The following is a 16723-nucleotide window of genomic DNA, read 5'->3' as shown; positions in this document are numbered from 1 at the left end:
ATTGAAGCAGCTGGCGTTTATGGAGGCAGCAGATTGAACCCTCAAGCCGAGGTAAGACTGCAAATTGGCAATAGGAGTTCTAGCTGTTGAAAAGGACAGTGTAGTGTTTTCTCTGGGTCTGTTCCTGTCCACGTAAAGGAAGCTTCTCCACCATCATAGTAGACCTGATGGGAAGAGACGTGTCCTCCAAAGACCTCAACCCCCTTGTCAGAAACCCAGCCCTCTAACAGTCACGATAATGTGTATGAGTTAACCGTGGGGACGTGTTAGCTTGTCCCCACGGTGTATACAGAAAAGGCTATCGCCCTCCAGTGTGGAGTTACATACTATTGTATTCACTTTTTCCCGTTTTAGAAAGCTCACATTCTCACTGGATGCCCTCCTGGAAAGCATACCGGAATTTTGAGGTGAGGGATAAATCCTCATTCTGTATTTCTTATTTTCAAAACATTCAAAACGTTTTCTGAACGATACTACTGTAAGAGCTAAGCGTTCTGAGCGTTCTTTCTGTCGTTTTTAGTTTTTTTTGCCACAGGAACATAACCACTTGCACTAAGGGCACGTTCACTCAAGAGCAGCTTCAGGACAACTTTTCTTATGTCATCCTCAAGTAGCTTGTGCAGTGAGGTTGTTACAGAGCACTGATGGAACTAGATTCTAGACTGTCACGCTTGATAGAAATGCAATATACAAAAAATAAATGCTTGTGATGCCAAAGTGGGGTTTTTAACTTTTTCATTCGCAGAACATAAGGCTTCCACAAAGAAAGGTATTACAGAGTTATAAGAAAGTTATTGCCGTAAATATATATTTGTGTCATGTCATGTGCAGTTATAACCACTAGTATTTCATCCATTATCCTCCTCTTCCACCACCTTCCCCTCCTCCACTAAGAAGTATGTATGACCCTCTGCACCTGATCCGGCCTAGCTCTGCCTCCAGTGACCTGCATATCTACTACTACAGCATCGCAGACTACTTCTGCCCCCTGCTGGTCTACCACGATACCCCCTGGATACCCTCCATGGAGCTGTGAGTAACCCTGGCAACCCTTTTCTCTGACCTCAAAATAGACTCACTGTACATCGTTCAGTGTAAGAAAACCTGTCATCTCTGTGTGAAGTGGAGTTCAGACAGACCCTTGATAAAACTACTTGGCACACACACAAAGACCATTGGAACAAGCATGCCACTCCGTCACAGAGCAACAGTGCCAGAGCCAACCCACCACACAGCCTTTTCTAGAGCAGGTAAACATGGCTGCTTGGTTTTGATCCTGAGCCAACATCAAACCCGCGCTGTTCCATTGCAGCTGGAACGGTAATGAGCTTGTGGAGCAGGCGAATGGCGACTTTGTGATGTTTGAGGCGAACGGCATGCATAACAACCAGTACCATCAGTCGGGCCAGGAGGCCAAGTGTGTCTCCCAGCCCAAGAACTGGACCTCTCTGCTGAGCCAGCAGCAAAATAAACCAAACCCCAACACAGCCCGGACCAGGAATATATGTACACATTCTATAGCAACTCAATTGAATTCATACTTTATCACCAATCAATAATGGTCGATAGGAATTTGTTGACACAGCACTGTAGACTAGAGGCCCCCATGCACTGTAAGCAGTCATATAGCCTGCATCCTGAGGGAGGATCTTTCCTAATTTCCCACATTTGAATTGGATATTCATCCAACGTATTCAACTTATAAAATGCAGATACATCGTCCTTGTCCTCATTAATATCTCATACATTCATCCCTCTGCTTGCTTTGTACCTGGCCTTTATTTTATGAGCGCACTTAGTTACCAGGCTGTACTCTGTAATACATCAACTGAAGGTTGAATACGCTAGTGGAATATTTTCATTTCAAGTGGAGTAAGACATAAGAAATGTTCATAGTTAGTATACTATTTATATGCCATATTCTATAGTAAACATTAAAGCTGGAGTGTCATTGATATTGTAATATTTATGATGATATTTGCTGTCTCTGTGTTTCTGCAGCTACTATATGCTGACCACTACATTCAGTGTGCACAGGGCATTCCTTCCTCGCCCTCTGCCATCTGGTGTGGCACTGGGCATCTTCCCGGCCATCTTTGTGGTCCTGCTGCTCATCGGCTTTCTCCTCAGCCAGCGCGCTCACCCAAAAAATAGGATGGACACACACTTTACACAAAGCGCAACACATTCAGATGTTTTTTGTCAAACACACTCACAATACATCCCAAAACAGAAAAAAACACGCATGTCCTCTGAGCAGCGTGAAATAAATGTGATGAGCTGTTCAGCATGTACTCTGTCAGTAACTGATCCCCGTCTTGCCTTTTTGTCTTGTTTTTGATTGATTTAGAAACTGTTTTCAGTTTTAGGAACACATTTAGTTGATCTGAAATCTGTTGATATTGGAAGTAACACATTTGCATAAAGCCATTTTAGTGCTACCTTTGTATGTTTTGCTTGAAGAAAATAAAATGCTTCGAGAAATAAAGAGCATATAGTAATTATTTCTTCAAAACGGTGGTTTTCGTCTCACACTTCAATCAGATGGAAGCTCTGTCAACGCAAGACACGGTAAACATATGGATAGTTATTTATTTTGACGTGTTTATGTACACATACGTCATTGCGCATCAGTCACCTTTAACACGGTGCTGGCATAAGTCAGTCTTTAATGTCACCCGTCGTGTTGACACAATCATATGGCTTGTTTCACAAGGTTAAAAACACCATGGCACGCACCTTTACAGTTGTAAGAAGATGGCGTAGGTTTATGTTGCTGTTAAAGGCATAGCTCACCCACATTACAAAATAACACGTTGGTTTCCTTACCCTGTAAGAAGTCTATGGTATAACAGCAATCTGTGCTTTGGTTTTATTTCCCCTCGAAATGTTTCCAACAAATCCAGCCAAGTCCTTGTACCAATATTAGCATTTTTCGACATGTTCAAATCACGAGAAAGTATCTCAAATTGATTGTGAAGCTCAACAAAGTCACTTATACATGACTTGAACCTGTGTGCGAAAAAGTGCTAATATCGGTACCAGGATTTGTTCCACAAATGCTAAAACGTTGGATGCCTGATGAAGACCTAAGGGTCTAGACTTTGTTTCAATAAAACCACCTGGGAGCATGAACAGCAGTGTGCAGTGTTGACATTTTTCATGAGTTTCCCAATAACTCCAGCACCGGCAAAAAAAGTACCTGTATGTGCAAATGTTCTTCAGCTTTTGTACATTTAGAAACAGTGCCAGGGAAGCATCGATTGCTGTCATACCCTGTCCATAGATTGCTTATATCGGTACCACGACTTTGTGGCATTTGTGGCACAAATCCCATTTAAGTCATGGTACTGATACACACATTTTCCACGCATGTTCAAATCTTCTATAATTGTCGTCAAACCTTTTCTATAGACTGCTGACAGGGAAAGGAAACCAATAAGTACATTTGTAATTTGGGTGAGCTATCCCTTTAAGCATGCCTAGATGCAACAAATAGAGTCGAGCCTCTAATCTAATCTACAAAAAAATCAGTGATAACAGAAACAGCATGTTTTCAAATCAATAATATATTGTTGGACAATCATCACATTTCATTTAAAATAACAAATGTTTGGAAGGTCCACCGTGTTTGTATTAAAAACAGCAATAAAAGAGCAGAAATATGGTTTGGACTAGATTTTCACACATATCATTAGAGCCTGCTGCATCTGCCTGTTCTAATGACGTCTAGATAAACAGACGTGGCAGCCACTGTGCATAGCCTACACACAAGTGCATTCTGTTCAATGTGCTCCATTTTTATGGCTGTGGCCAATGAAGTTGATAGAGGTTGCCACTAACTGATCATGGGCCAAATATCTTTTTCACCTCCTGACTTAGAGGTTAAGGTTAGGATTTGGGGTTGAGGAATTGAATCCTAGATATGTGGTTAGGGGTAACTTCAACCTCGAGCTCAGGCAGTGGCGGTGCTGTGAGGGCCCTTCTTCCCCTGTCTTAGAGGAAGCTGTCTTCTTCACCACAGACGTAGGAGAAGCCATTGAAGGCGTTGTTGCTGCTGGTGCTGGCGTTCAGCTCAGGGGTGCGGCCCACCGAGTTAGGCACCATCTCTCTGGTGAACTCTGGGTCTATGTGCTGGGTGTCCGCTGGCCCTTTCTGGAGGAGAGAGGAGACATGTTAGGGAATTGAGCAAAGTGATAGAGAAAAGAGACCGACAGTGTGAAGGCTAAAATGAGGAAAGAAAGGTAGTGAGAGAAAGTTTTAGAGAAAGAGCTGTTAAGGTTAGAGAATATGGTAAGAAACAACCGGCATGTTATAGGCCAGGGGTCGGCAACAGGCAATTTATTTTGGCCCCCAAAAGTGTGTGTGTGGGGGGGTAGTTTTTGGTCAAAAAAGACAGTAAAATCTCCAGCAAATCAGCCCCAAAAAAGAATTATGTTGGAAATCTGTTCAAGTATTCCCACCAAAAAAATTAAAAAGATATGCGATCGTGTCTCAATGTAATCAAGGTATGAAATGAGTGTTCTTTTCAAATACAATCTTTTTTGGGGGTCAATTGTGGTCAATTTGCAGTGTACAAATGATTATGTTCTGCCCCTCCCCCCCGACCATCCACTCCAACAAAAATTGGCCCGCGGCTGGATCTAATTGCCTACCAATGTTATAGACTGTGCCAACAACTCACCACATTGGGGTAGTATGGAGGAGTGATCCGCTTGTGGTACAGGTCATCCCAGTTAATCGGGGAGAAGAACACATGGTTCTTGATTTCTAACTGCAAAGTAAAACAAGAATCATATACAAGATATAAGCGATGTATAACGGAGTGAACATTCGTGAAACACAGTAACCGGCAAAGGCATGGGGTTGCTTCCGAAATGGCACAAAAGTAGTGCACTATATTGGGTATAGGGTGCCATTTCAGATGCAACCATTGGTCCATGGTGAGGGTCTAGTCAGCCACTCACAAAGTCGTCGATGGCTCCCAGCCTGCAGTGCTGGTCCTTCTGCAGGAGGCTCTGGAGCAGACTACAGACAGCGTCTGACTTCCCTGGGGGCAGAGGCAGAGGCTTGTGCAGGATACCATCATACAGCTCAGACATGTCCCGGCTGTAAAAAGGAGGCTAGAAACGAAGTAGAACGGAGAAGAGACACTGTAGCCACCAGCTACTCCAGAAACATTTCCTGAAGTTGGTAACAATTGTCTTGGACATTTGCTGCACAAGGAAATAATATTTGGATTGGCCTTAGATTGCACTAAGTACAGTAGCTATATAAGATTCAAAAACAATTTTATTTTAGTACTACTTTTCTTTAAAAATACTAAACATACACATACAAACGACTATACATCACACAAACAACTACATCACACCTGCCCTGACCCTCAAGCTCACACCTCCATCTCTAGCATCCGCATCACTCGCTGCCACATGGCCTCAAACTGCGCCATTTTGATTCTCTCCGTCGCCCACGCACGTTAAAAATTAAGATAATAAAGCATTTGACCTTTCCATTGTGTTGATTTCCAGTTTTTAAGTATACGTTTTTTCAAGATGATTGACGAGAAAAGTATCGTCCGACCCGTCAGGTACCTCACAGCACCCTCATATGCCACATCTTGTAATATGTAGACAGACGGATTAAAAGTACATTTATATTCTAATACTTCTGACAGCCAACTTTCTAACTCTGCCCATAACTTTTGGACTTCCCAGAAGGCCTGGATTATTGAGTCTTTGTTAGTTTTACACTTAAGACATGACTGCCGTTGTGCTGTAGAATGTGAATTTTGTATAATAAATTCTATACATTAGTTTATATTGGATTAAGCGTATTTTTTCATTTAACTGTAATTTCATTAGTTATGATCCAACATTTCCTCCATCTTGTGCCAATATCAGTTAAGTCTTGGTTCCAATAGTTTATATTTTTTCTAAGATATTGTCAGTTAATATGCTCTCTGCAAGGTTTTGTATAGCTTATCTACCATATGAATATCGTTTTCTGACTCAAATAGGATTCCCTCAAGATTGCTTTGATTCCTAATCAAAATTTTGTGATATAAAACTTTTAAGTTGCATGTATTTGAAAATATCTACATTGGTCAATCCAAAATTGCTTTTTAATCCTGCCCTGGAAATAAATGTATTTCCTATTACCAAGTCATTTATGATTTATATGCCTTTAGTTTCCCATGTGCACCAATGTATCAGTGAATTCTTAAAAAGCTATCCAACGATTGTGTTTTTAGGGAGTGATATTTGATCTTGTAGAACACATTTCATTTTATTCCATGTTGTTATTAGTGTTCTTAACTTTAAAGTTGTTAACGTTCTTAGCTTTATCCTTTGAAAATAAACACATGAAAAGATTCTGTGATTTAGCATGCGCATCTCCATTGTTCCTCTTCACCCATTGTTCCTCTTTAGTACATTTAACTATACGCCGCAAGTAAACGCATTGGGTGGCTGAGATTCAAAAACGTACAAGACTATAGATCATCTCATAGAGCACAGCTCCCAGACACCACCAGTCCACAGTGCGGTCATAGGGCTCCTTACGCAGAATCTCAGGGGCCAAATACTACAGAGAGAGAGAAAGAGAGAAAGAGAGAAAGAGAGAGAGAGAGAGAGAGAGAGAGAGAGAGATAAATACACAGATGGATATATAGAGCTATAAGTGACTATGAGACATATGTTATCATTAACATATCATTGAGCACAGACACAATCTCAGGGCTATCCCTCACCTCAGGGGTTCCACAGAAAGTGGACGTGGTGGTCTCCGGCTCCACTCCCTCTTTACACAGCCCAAAGTCCGTAAGCACCACGTGGCCCTGGAACACACATCGTTTTAAGCACCTTCCCAATCAATCTTACAAGAACTTACGGACTGCGTATGATACTGTTTTGCGAAATCTTGAACCATCTTCTCTAAGATGAGAAGGAAGTGAGTTGAGATATTGAAAACAATCCAATAACGTTACATCCACTTATGAGTCAACACTTACCTGAGAGTCTAAGAGAATATTCTCTGGCTTCAGATCTCTACAAAAGAACAAACAAACAAAGACATTAGATTTCACTGACCCTCAATAGTGTACATAATAACGTGTCGCTTCTACGTGAATGTGCCTTTGCAAAACTGTCTGACCTGTAAACGATGTTGAGGGAGTGAAGGTAGCCGATGGCACTGGCAACCTCAGCAGCATAGAACCGAGCCCTCGGCTCCAAGAAGCACCGCTCCCTCTGCAGGTGGAAGAAGATCTTCAAGACAGAGAGAGAGAGAGAATGAGAGGGAGAAGAAGAGGTTAGCGATAAGAGGGAGAAAGAAAACAGTTCTGTCTTGTTGTTTTAACTGTCAGTCTCCTGGGTTCTGACAAAGCATGTCATATTACTACCACTACATTATTAACTCATCATAATACTGTGACACAGAGACTTTGGACTGAGCCGATGATTAAATGGGAGTAAAGTGTGACTAAGCCCAGGGCTATGACACACTGCTCTGCTGTTTCTGTGCTGTCAATAGATTGGCAGGTTTAATATACAGTACCAGTTAAAAGTTGACACACCTACTCATTCAAGGGTTGTTCTTTATTTTTACTATTTTCTACATTGTAGAATAATAGAGAATACATCAAAACTATGAAATAACACATATGGAATCATGTAGTAAGCAAAAAAGTGTTAAACAAATCAAAATATATTTTATATTTGAGATTCTTCAAAGTAACCACCCTTTGCCTTGATTACAGCTTTGCACACTCTTGGCATTCTCTCAACCAGCTTCATGAGGTAGTCACCTGGAATGCATTTCAATTAACATGTGTGCCTTGTTAAAAGTTAATTTGTGGAATTTATTTCCTTCTTAATACGTTTGAGCCAATCAGTTGTGTTGTGACAAGGTAGGGGTGATACACCGAAGATAGCCCTATTTGGTGAAAGACCAAGTCCATCTTATGGCAAGAACAGCTCAAATAAGCAAAGATAAATGACAGTCCATTATTACTTTAAGACGTGAAGGTCAGTCAATCTGTAAAATGTCAAGGACTTTTTACAGAAGGTTTCTTCAAGTGCAGTTGTAAAAACCATCAGGCGCTATGATGAAACTGGCTCTCATCAGGACCGTCACAGTTACCTCTGCTGCAGAGGATACGTTCATTAGAGTTAACTGCACCAGAGATAGCAAACCAAATAAATGCTTCACAGTGTTTAAGTAACAGACACATCAAAACATCAACAGTTCAGAGGAGACTGCGTGAATCAGGCCTTCATGGTCGAATTGCTGCAAAGAAACCACTACTGAAGGACACCAATAAGAAGAAGAGACTTGCTTGGGCCAAGAAACATGAGCAATGGACATTAGACCGGTGGCAATCTGTCCTTTGGCCTGATGAGTCCAAATGTGAGATTTTTGGTTCCAACCGCTGTGTCTTTGTGAGACGCAGATTAGGTGAACAGAGGATCTCCGCATGTGTGGTTCCCACCGTGAAGCATGGAAGAGGAGGTGATGGTGTGGGGGTGCTTTGCTGGTGACACTGTCTGTGATTTATTTAGAATTCAAGGCACACTTAACCAGCCTGGCTACCACAGCTTTCTGCAGCGATACGCCATCCCATTTGGATTGAGCTTAGTGGGACTATCAATTGTTTTTCAACAGGACAATGACCCAACACACATTTCCAGGCTGTTAAAGGGATATTTGACCAAGAAGGAGAGTGATGGAGTGCTGCATCAGATGACCTGGCCTCCACAATAACCCGACCTCAACCCAATTGAGATGGTTTGGGATGAGTTGGACCGCAGAGTGTGGGAAAAGCAGCCAACAAGTGCTCAGCATATGCGAACTCCTTCAAGAATGTTGGAAAAGCATTCCAGGTGAAGCTGGTTGAGAGAATGCCAAGCATGTGCAAAGCTGTCATCAAGGCAAAGGGTGGCTACTTTGAAGAATCTAAACTATATTTTGATTTGTTTAACACTTTTTTGGTTACTAAAATGTGCTATTTCATAGTTTTGATGTCTTCACTATTATTCTACAATGTAGAACATAGTAAAAATAATGAAGAACCCTTGAATGAGTAGGTGTGTCAAAACTGTTGACTGGTACTGTAAATAAAGGATGGCTTATTAGGAACATTGCTACAGTCCATTCCTTTTGTCATTTGCATATCATATGCAACCTTTCAGGAAACCCAGGGCCATTAGCCAGCTACCTCTCCCCCGTTGACATAGTCCAGGACAAAGTAGAGCTTCTCTGGGGTCTGGAAGGAGTAGTGGAGGCCCACCAGGAAAGGGTGCTTCAGGCTCTTCAGCAGCACGTTTCTCTCTGCCATTATGTTCTTTTGCTAGAGGACACAAAGCAGCATTGAACCAGCGGACACGAGGCAGAGGGCAGGACACAGCCGAATACAGGCCCCTGTCAGCACCACTGCTTCAGCCCCAAGCGCGAGACAAGAGACAATACACAGAAAGAGTGGGGAGAGAGCGAGACACCTCTTTCCTAAAAGGTCCACAGTGTTATTTATGCTGCTTTAAGTCACAAGTGCAGCCGTCTACACACATCTGACTAGGTCTGTCAGACAGCTATGACGTGTGTCTGTAAGTAGCTCATAAAGTCCAAGACTTGCTTATAAGTATCAAGTGATACAAAACCAAGGGGAAGAAACAGTTCTGATTATGGGAATGTACAGTTTGTAAGAAAAACAGAGACTGGGGGCTGTATAATCAGTCTGTCAGAGTACAAAGGACAGAACACACTTCAGATTAGATTAGATATTATCTTTCTTAGAAACAGACTTAGGCTCAACCAGTTCTGCTACACAGTAAAATTCATACACACGTTGAATATATACTGACATAAAGGGTTTTATTGGTGTAATTTAATGGACCTTTACCACAGAAAATAAATAACCTATATGTGAGTTGGTTGGGAGAATGAATAACTAAATAAAACGTTTATAGACCAACCTCCTTTTTCTTCAGGATGACTTTCTTCTGTAAAACTTTGACCGCATAGAATTTGTTGTCAGCTTTGAGCTTGGCGAGCAGGACCTGGATGCAGGGTGGTTGCCAATAAATCTCTGGTTGTTTACTCAAAACTTCACCTACTAATATGACACTCTTATCATAAACATATCTTAAATCAATCTAGAAGGTCAATGAAATACACACAAATAACATATTTGATTAACAGTCACACAAAACATAGAAAGAAAGTAGTCATAGACCCAATGAAAAGGGACTGCAAATTAACTGGACAAATTAAAAATGGCTACTCATCCGAAGTACAATTTGTCAACAACCTTATCCTCATTCATTGGTTTGTTTTTGAACTTTTCATCAAGGTAACCTTAACAGTCCTGCATAGACAGAGTTAATCATTGATGAAGGCATGCAGCCTTTTATCAGACAGACAGCAGTGTAGTCTGTCTTACCTTCCCATAGGTCCCTTTTCCAATAACAGCCAAGAAGTCAAAGTCAGTGGGCTTGGCACTGAAACAAGACAGGAATAATGATACAGATATCTGTGTCATACGGATTGACATTACACGTATCGTGACAGGTTATGGCAGAGACAACCGTCTCGCAACATGACTCTGGTATGATGCATGAAATAGCATGTTCGATCAAGGGCTCTATTCAATAGGTGAAGCTGAAGCGTTACAGATTCCGCAATAGAAATGTAAAGGTCATTTCAGATTGACCCGACGCATGCAGTGTTTATCGCGAATACGGTCTCCGCTAAAGCGGGAACAACGCCTTTAAATTTCAATCACGCGTTAAAGCTGAATTTCCACCATGCGGATTGAAAAGAGACCCAAGTCTCAATAGCAAAGTACAGCAGTGTACGTTAGTGGTTGCAGCGGATGTATGGCATCATATCGAGGAGAAAATAGTTTTGTTAATGAATGCATCAGGATCACAATTCTGTTGGTAAAGGGTTACCAGATGTCAGTTCTACGAGGCATTACAAATCACTGAAACCCATTACTCTTAATACTGTACATACTGTGGGTTTGCCGAGGGTCCCAGGTTGACCTCAATGAGGGTGGAGGACGGTGATCTAAGCTAGAAGACAAGTAGAAAAAATGATGAATGATAGAGCAAAGCAGTGTAAACAACCAGTAGCAAAAATAGGATGACATCCTTGATTGACTATAGCACAGCACACTACAGACTGAAACACTCACTGGATTACAATTCGCCATGGCCTTGGTCCATTCCTTGCCCACCGGGGAGCCTACATCAGTGCTTCACAGACCTGTCATTACAAAGAGGACACAATAGGAACATAATGACATGATAGCACCCCACAGTGTGACTCTGCTGCTGGTCCCCCTATGCCAGCTTGACCCTGACAAACTGGTAGTTCTGGTTTGAAACCCAACACAGGCAGACACAACAAAGGATATTAGTTGTTTTGGAGAGTTCATATCAGTGGACAGTTTTACATGGCAAATATTACTTTCCCCATGTCCACAAATGTGTGCGGGACTGCTTCGGTCATTATTCAAACCAATTTCAATCTCCCCCACACACGGTCACTTGCCAAGAATGTCTGAATGTTTTGAAATGTTCCTTCCATGGTCTTAAGAAATGTTTAACCTTTAGGCCTACTGAATAAACAGCCATATGTCCTCAAGAGTAGATTGTAATGTGCTACAGTAGATGTGTGGAAAGTTAGAAACCCATTTGAAGGTTGATATCTATTTCTACAGTCATGTGTATTACCCTCTAATTAGGGCTTTGGGATTATTATAGGCTTTATATTCTCAAATTATACCATTGTGTAAATACAAGCACAAATTACAAATAGGGTGTTCACAAACTATGAAAACATTCAGCAGATCTATTCTGTCAGCATAAAAAATACACATATACAGTGCATTTGGGAAGTATTCAGACCCCTTGACTTTTTAGAAATTTTGTTACGTTACAGCCTTATTCTAAAATGGATTACATTATTTTTCCCCCATCAATCTACACACAATACCCAATAATGACAAAGCAAAAACATGTTCTTAGAAATTAGCATCCTCTCAAGCTCTGTCAGGTTGGATGGGGAGCGTCGCTGCACAGCTATTTTCAGGTCTCTCCAGAGATGTTAGATCGGGTTCAAGTCTGGGCTCTGGCTGGGCCACTCAATGACAATTAAAGACTTGTCCCGAAGCCACTCCTGCGTTGTCTTGGCTGTGTGCTTAGGGTCGTTGTCCTGTTGGAAGGCGAACCTTCGCCCCAGTCTGAGGTCTTGAGCGTTCTGGAGCAGGTTTTCATCAAGGATCTGTATTTTACTCCATTCATCTTTCCCTTGATCCTGACTAATCTCCCAGTCCCTGCTACTGAAAAACATTCCCACAGCATGCTGCTGCCACCACCATGCTTCACCGTAGGGATGGTGCCAAGTTTCCTATAGACGTGACGCTTGGCATTCAGGCCAAAGTGTTCAATCTTGGTTTCATCAGACCAGAGAATCTTGTTTCTCAGGGTCTGAGAGTCCTTTAGGTGCCTTTTGGCAAACTCCAAGCAGGCTGTCGTGTGCCTTTTACTGAGGAGTGGCTTCGGTCTGGCCACTCTACCATAAAGAACTGATTGGTGGAGTCCTGCAGAGATGGTTGTTCTTCTGGAATGTTCTCCCATCTCCACAGAGGAACTTTGGAGCTCTGTCAGAGTGACCATCGGGTTATTGGTCACCTACCTGACCAAGGCCCTTCTCCCACAATTGTTCCGTATTGCAGGGCGGCCAGCTCTAGGAAGAGTCTTGGTGGTTCCAAACTTCTTCCATTTAAGAATGATGGAGGCCATTGTGTTCTTGGGGACCTTCAAAGCTGCAGAAATGTTTTGGTACTCTTCCCCAGATCTGTGCCTCGACACAATCCTGTTTCATAGCTCTATGGACAATTCCTTCGACATCATGGCTTGGTTTTGACTCTGACATGCGCTGTCTACTGTGGGACCTTATATAGACAGGTGTGTGCCTTTCCAAATCATGTCCAATCAATTGAATTTACCACAGGTGGACTCCAATCAAATTGTAGAAATATCAAGAATGATCAATGGAAACAGGATGCACCTGAGCTCAATTTTGAGTCTCACAGTAAAGGGTCTGATATTCTGGTTCTGATATTTATTACGTTTTTTTGCAAAAAAAAAAAAACGGTTTTCGCTTTGTCATTATCGGATATTTGGTGTAGATTGATGAGGAAATTGTTTTATTTAATCCATTTTAGATTAAGGCTGTAACGTAACAAAATGTGGAAAAAGTCAAGGGGTCTGAATACTTCCAAAATGCACTGTATCAAAGGTCTTAAATAGACTACTAGCCTATTACGGTTCACCATTGTATTCCTCGAGTGATTACAAGGCTATTTCGAGTATTTGGAGAACATTTTCCAACTTGATAAAGCCATATTTCAAACATTCACCCACGGCTGGCCCGCTCATTAGGCAGGATTAGGCGGCCACCTATGGCGGAAGGTTGACGAGGGCGGCATTTTCTGAGATAAACTCACCAAGACGCACCACCAAACAACAACACATAAAACCTCACTTAATTCTGCGCCAAGAAACAATGACAATTTCTCTCAACCAGTGGCATATCGCTTTTTTAGGTGTGCGCTGATGACGCCCCTTTGATAAGCAGCGGCCACATTGTCAAAGGCGCAAAATATTTTGCTTGTCCATTCCCAGCGCGCCTCTCCAGGGTGCTGTTTGAAGAGATGCATCCCTGCAGTGCTGTCAAAAAAATGATCGAACATCAATAATGTAGCAGATATAGGATATGGTAGAAATAGTATGTGGCCTTTTCTGTAGCCTACAGGCTGGAGATAAAATGTATGACAATGTAATGACCTTTTTACATCGTGCAGGTTTCTCTGGTCAAATGGCCTAGCCTAAATGGCACTCAATCAAATAAAAATGAGATGTCATGATAACAAACAACATATCCTAAAAATAGGACAGGTCAAAGTAAAATGGACAATATGGAACGGGCATTCACAACTGTTGTCCAGGAGTTTCACCTCAATTGTCATGATCAGTGGTTTCAAGTTTGTATCCATCAATTATTGACAAGCTGATCATAGCGAAAAAGAAAATACTTCTGCATTTCCCGCTGTGTAAACACATTGCAAATAGGCTCACGATAACTCCTGATAAAGTTTGGTAGCTGATATTCAGAGCTTAAATAGCCTAGTTGATTAGTCACAAGAATCAGGACTAATAAAGCCAATGCAATGGCCTATTTTACAAATGGTGCGCCTACCACATGGATGGGCATTCATAAAATTCCATTGTGGGCTGACATGGTAGGCTACACCCCAGTAAGCATGATCCGTCATCTTTTTGTGTTTTACAAACAGTAGGCTTACCACAGATGGGCATTCATAAAATGTAATTTCAGACAACACTGTAGGCTACTCCTCAGTAAGCACTGACCGACATCAAAGCCTTTTGGGTGTCTTTTTTTGGTGCAGTTCCGAACCGGCCTTGATTTCCACATCCACGGACATTGGATTTTGATCGGGTTCAGACCAAATCTGAACCAATCATAGACTTCTATGTTTGGTTCAGATTTTGTGCGGTCCAGACCGGCCTTGATTTCAACATCCATGGAGATAGATTTTTGGTTCGGTCCGGACCAAATCTGAACCAATCATAGACTTCTATTTTTTGTTCATACTTTATCCAGTCTAGACCAGCCTTGATTTGGCCCAAACATAGACGTCTATAAATTATTTATTTTCAACTTTCATTCAGAACCAAAAATGATCCTGATTTCAATATTCGCAAAATACATATTTTCAACATCTGTAAAAGATGTATTTTCAACATCAGGAAAATAAGTATTTCAAACTTTCATTCAGAACCAAAAATGAACCTGATTTCAACGTCCGGAAAATACTTATTTTTCAATGTCCTGGAAAATAGGTACATCTGGAACATACGGAAAATATATGGAAAACATGGAACATATGAAACATTTTAAACATATGGAAAATACATTTTCACCTTTCATTCAGATTTTAAATTGAACCTAATTTATCTGGAAAATAGTATTTTAGATGTCTTTTCAACCTCATTTGGACTGGGACTATTCTAATTTTGTGGGGGTGACATTTTTTGGTCTCCCCTATGGCGGCAGAATGGCAAGGACCAGACCTGCAGTCACCACTAACCAGAAACAGATAAAAGGCTACATTTTACCTTACATTGTCTACATTCTCAACCTACCTGCAGTAAATGTTAAAACTGAGTTCAAGCCTACCTGTCGCAGGTGCGTGCGGTCGGTGGAGTGCTGTCTAATCGACTGACTGACCGAAGTCCCTTGGCTCGAGTCAAGTGTCGAAGCTCAGAGCACAGCGCTATTGTTGTCCTGCATTTTAGGGCTAGTTGGGGGTCACATAATGAACTAGCCTTATGGATATCCACTATCGTCGGGGCTTGATTGCTCAACTAACCATCCAAAAATCTCATAAGAAATAAATAAGTTGGTGTTTTTGGTGTAATAATAACGTTATACTATGCTATTATATTGGAATGTGTTATGTAGAATACTAATGAATCCTTATCTGATCTTCTAAGACATTAATTCAGCTTTGCTCTAACTTTACTAAACGAGCACCTACCACCGTTGTAAGAAGTAGCGGAGCACTTGTGAGCAACGCTTAGGTGAGCTCCAGCAGCGCTACACCCCTACTCCCGCTGCACCGAATGAGCTAATTTAAGCGCATACTCTTTTACCTCTTGCAACATTTGGAGATGCAGAAACGAGACCACGTGTATGGCTGTTTTATGACAATCTGGGAATATTTCGCCAAGGGAACATTTCAGGTTGAATAAGCAACTAATGAGCATGGAGAGCCTCTCAGGTTTGACAAAATGTATTTATATATTTCAGTCTAATACGGGTAATTACTTTAGTTTTGTAGGTCTTCGAGAGAAACACGATTTTTTTAGGTAGTTAGGCAACAGTCCTCTCAAAGTTCAGCTGAAATTTTACCSTGYSYGGGGGGGGGGGGGGGGGGGTGAAATGCCAGGGCTGAATTTTAGCGCCCGGGATTAATTTAAAACGGCCCGCGACATTGTGAAATTCTATCAAATGCATGTGAAATTGCGCAGGAAGATAAAAAGGTAGCTCTGTTACTATGGATAATATTTTAACCGTTTGAGCTAGAGAAGCCGTTTTATTTTCTGCAAATCTGCAAGCATGCCTGTCACGAACCTTTTTTCCTCTCTGACACTGCTGCGTGACAGCGAACGTGCAAAGCCTAGTTATAGGCTCTGCTTGGTCAATCCGCCGTCTGAATTGGCCGTACAGCATTTACAGCCTCCGCAGACTTCAGAGCTTTCATACTTCTTGCGCCAAAAGGAGAAGACCAGAGCTATAGCGAAGGAACTTGTTAAGGAAGTGAGTTTGTATTTATACAGGACGTCGGCTACCGCTACCGCCCCCACCTACCGTCAACCAATCATGTCAATTCGGAGCTATGGGGAGCAGAGTATTTGAGCAGAGTTGAGCGGTCGCATATCCCGCTCATCTCTCATAGAGCGGTGCTTGCTCACTGCTCCAGCCCTCACGTCCTTTCCAAGTGCTCCACTAAAAACCCCTCAGCACTCACAGAAGAAAAAAAACTGCCTTTCCAAATTCCTTAAAATCCCAATTGAAACAACATCCATCTATTTTTGTGACTACTTGGACCTACCATTTGGTTTTGAGGTAT

At 41.8% G+C, this 16723-nt stretch overlaps 1 protein-coding gene across 3 annotated transcripts; it reads right to left on the bottom strand.

The window, feature by feature from the left end:
• Positions 1–2574: 2574 nt before the first annotated feature.
• On the bottom strand, positions 2575–16414 carry LOC111966264 (serine/threonine-protein kinase Sgk2). 3 transcript variants are annotated; one of them, XM_023990761.2, is made up of 13 exons: positions 16225–16414; positions 11195–11265; positions 11014–11072; positions 10439–10496; positions 9972–10055; positions 9218–9349; positions 7156–7268; positions 7013–7049; positions 6752–6838; positions 6490–6585; positions 4968–5123; positions 4685–4774; positions 2575–4155 (listed from the first exon to the last, which is right to left on the bottom strand). In XM_023990761.2, exons 2-13 carry the CDS (start codon positions 11210–11212, stop codon positions 3997–3999), a joined length of 1089 nt encoding a protein of 362 aa, XP_023846529.1. In that variant the 5' UTR covers positions 11213–11265; positions 16225–16414; the 3' UTR covers positions 2575–3996. The 3 variants fall into 3 exon arrangements, with proteins under 3 accessions (XP_023846529.1, XP_023846530.1, XP_023846531.1); XM_023990762.2 differs by lacking the exon at positions 16225–16414 and adding an exon at positions 15268–15671; XM_023990763.2 differs by lacking the exon at positions 9218–9349.
• Between the last annotated feature and the right edge of the window lie 309 nt (positions 16415–16723).

This window comes from Salvelinus sp. IW2-2015, linkage group LG7 (genome assembly GCF_002910315.2).
Source record: "Salvelinus sp. IW2-2015 linkage group LG7, ASM291031v2, whole genome shotgun sequence".
NCBI classification, from domain to species: Eukaryota; Metazoa; Chordata; class Actinopteri; order Salmoniformes; family Salmonidae; genus Salvelinus; species Salvelinus sp. IW2-2015.
The sequence above is the reverse complement of the archived record's forward strand: the minus strand, read 5'-3'. Positions and strand labels throughout refer to the sequence as shown.

What these genes read in the sequence shown, in the direction of transcription:
- LOC111966264 (XM_023990761.2), bottom strand. An exon ending in GGACCCTCGGCAAACCCACA is followed by an intron (nt 10,497 to 11,013) that starts GTATGTACAGTA and finishes GTCTTGTTTCAG; the next exon opens with TGCCAAGCCCACTGACTTTG. An exon ending in ATGAGATGATCTATAGTCTT is followed by an intron (nt 5,124 to 6,489) that starts GTACGTTTTTGA and finishes CTTCGTTTCTAG; the next exon opens with CCTCCTTTTTACAGCCGGGA.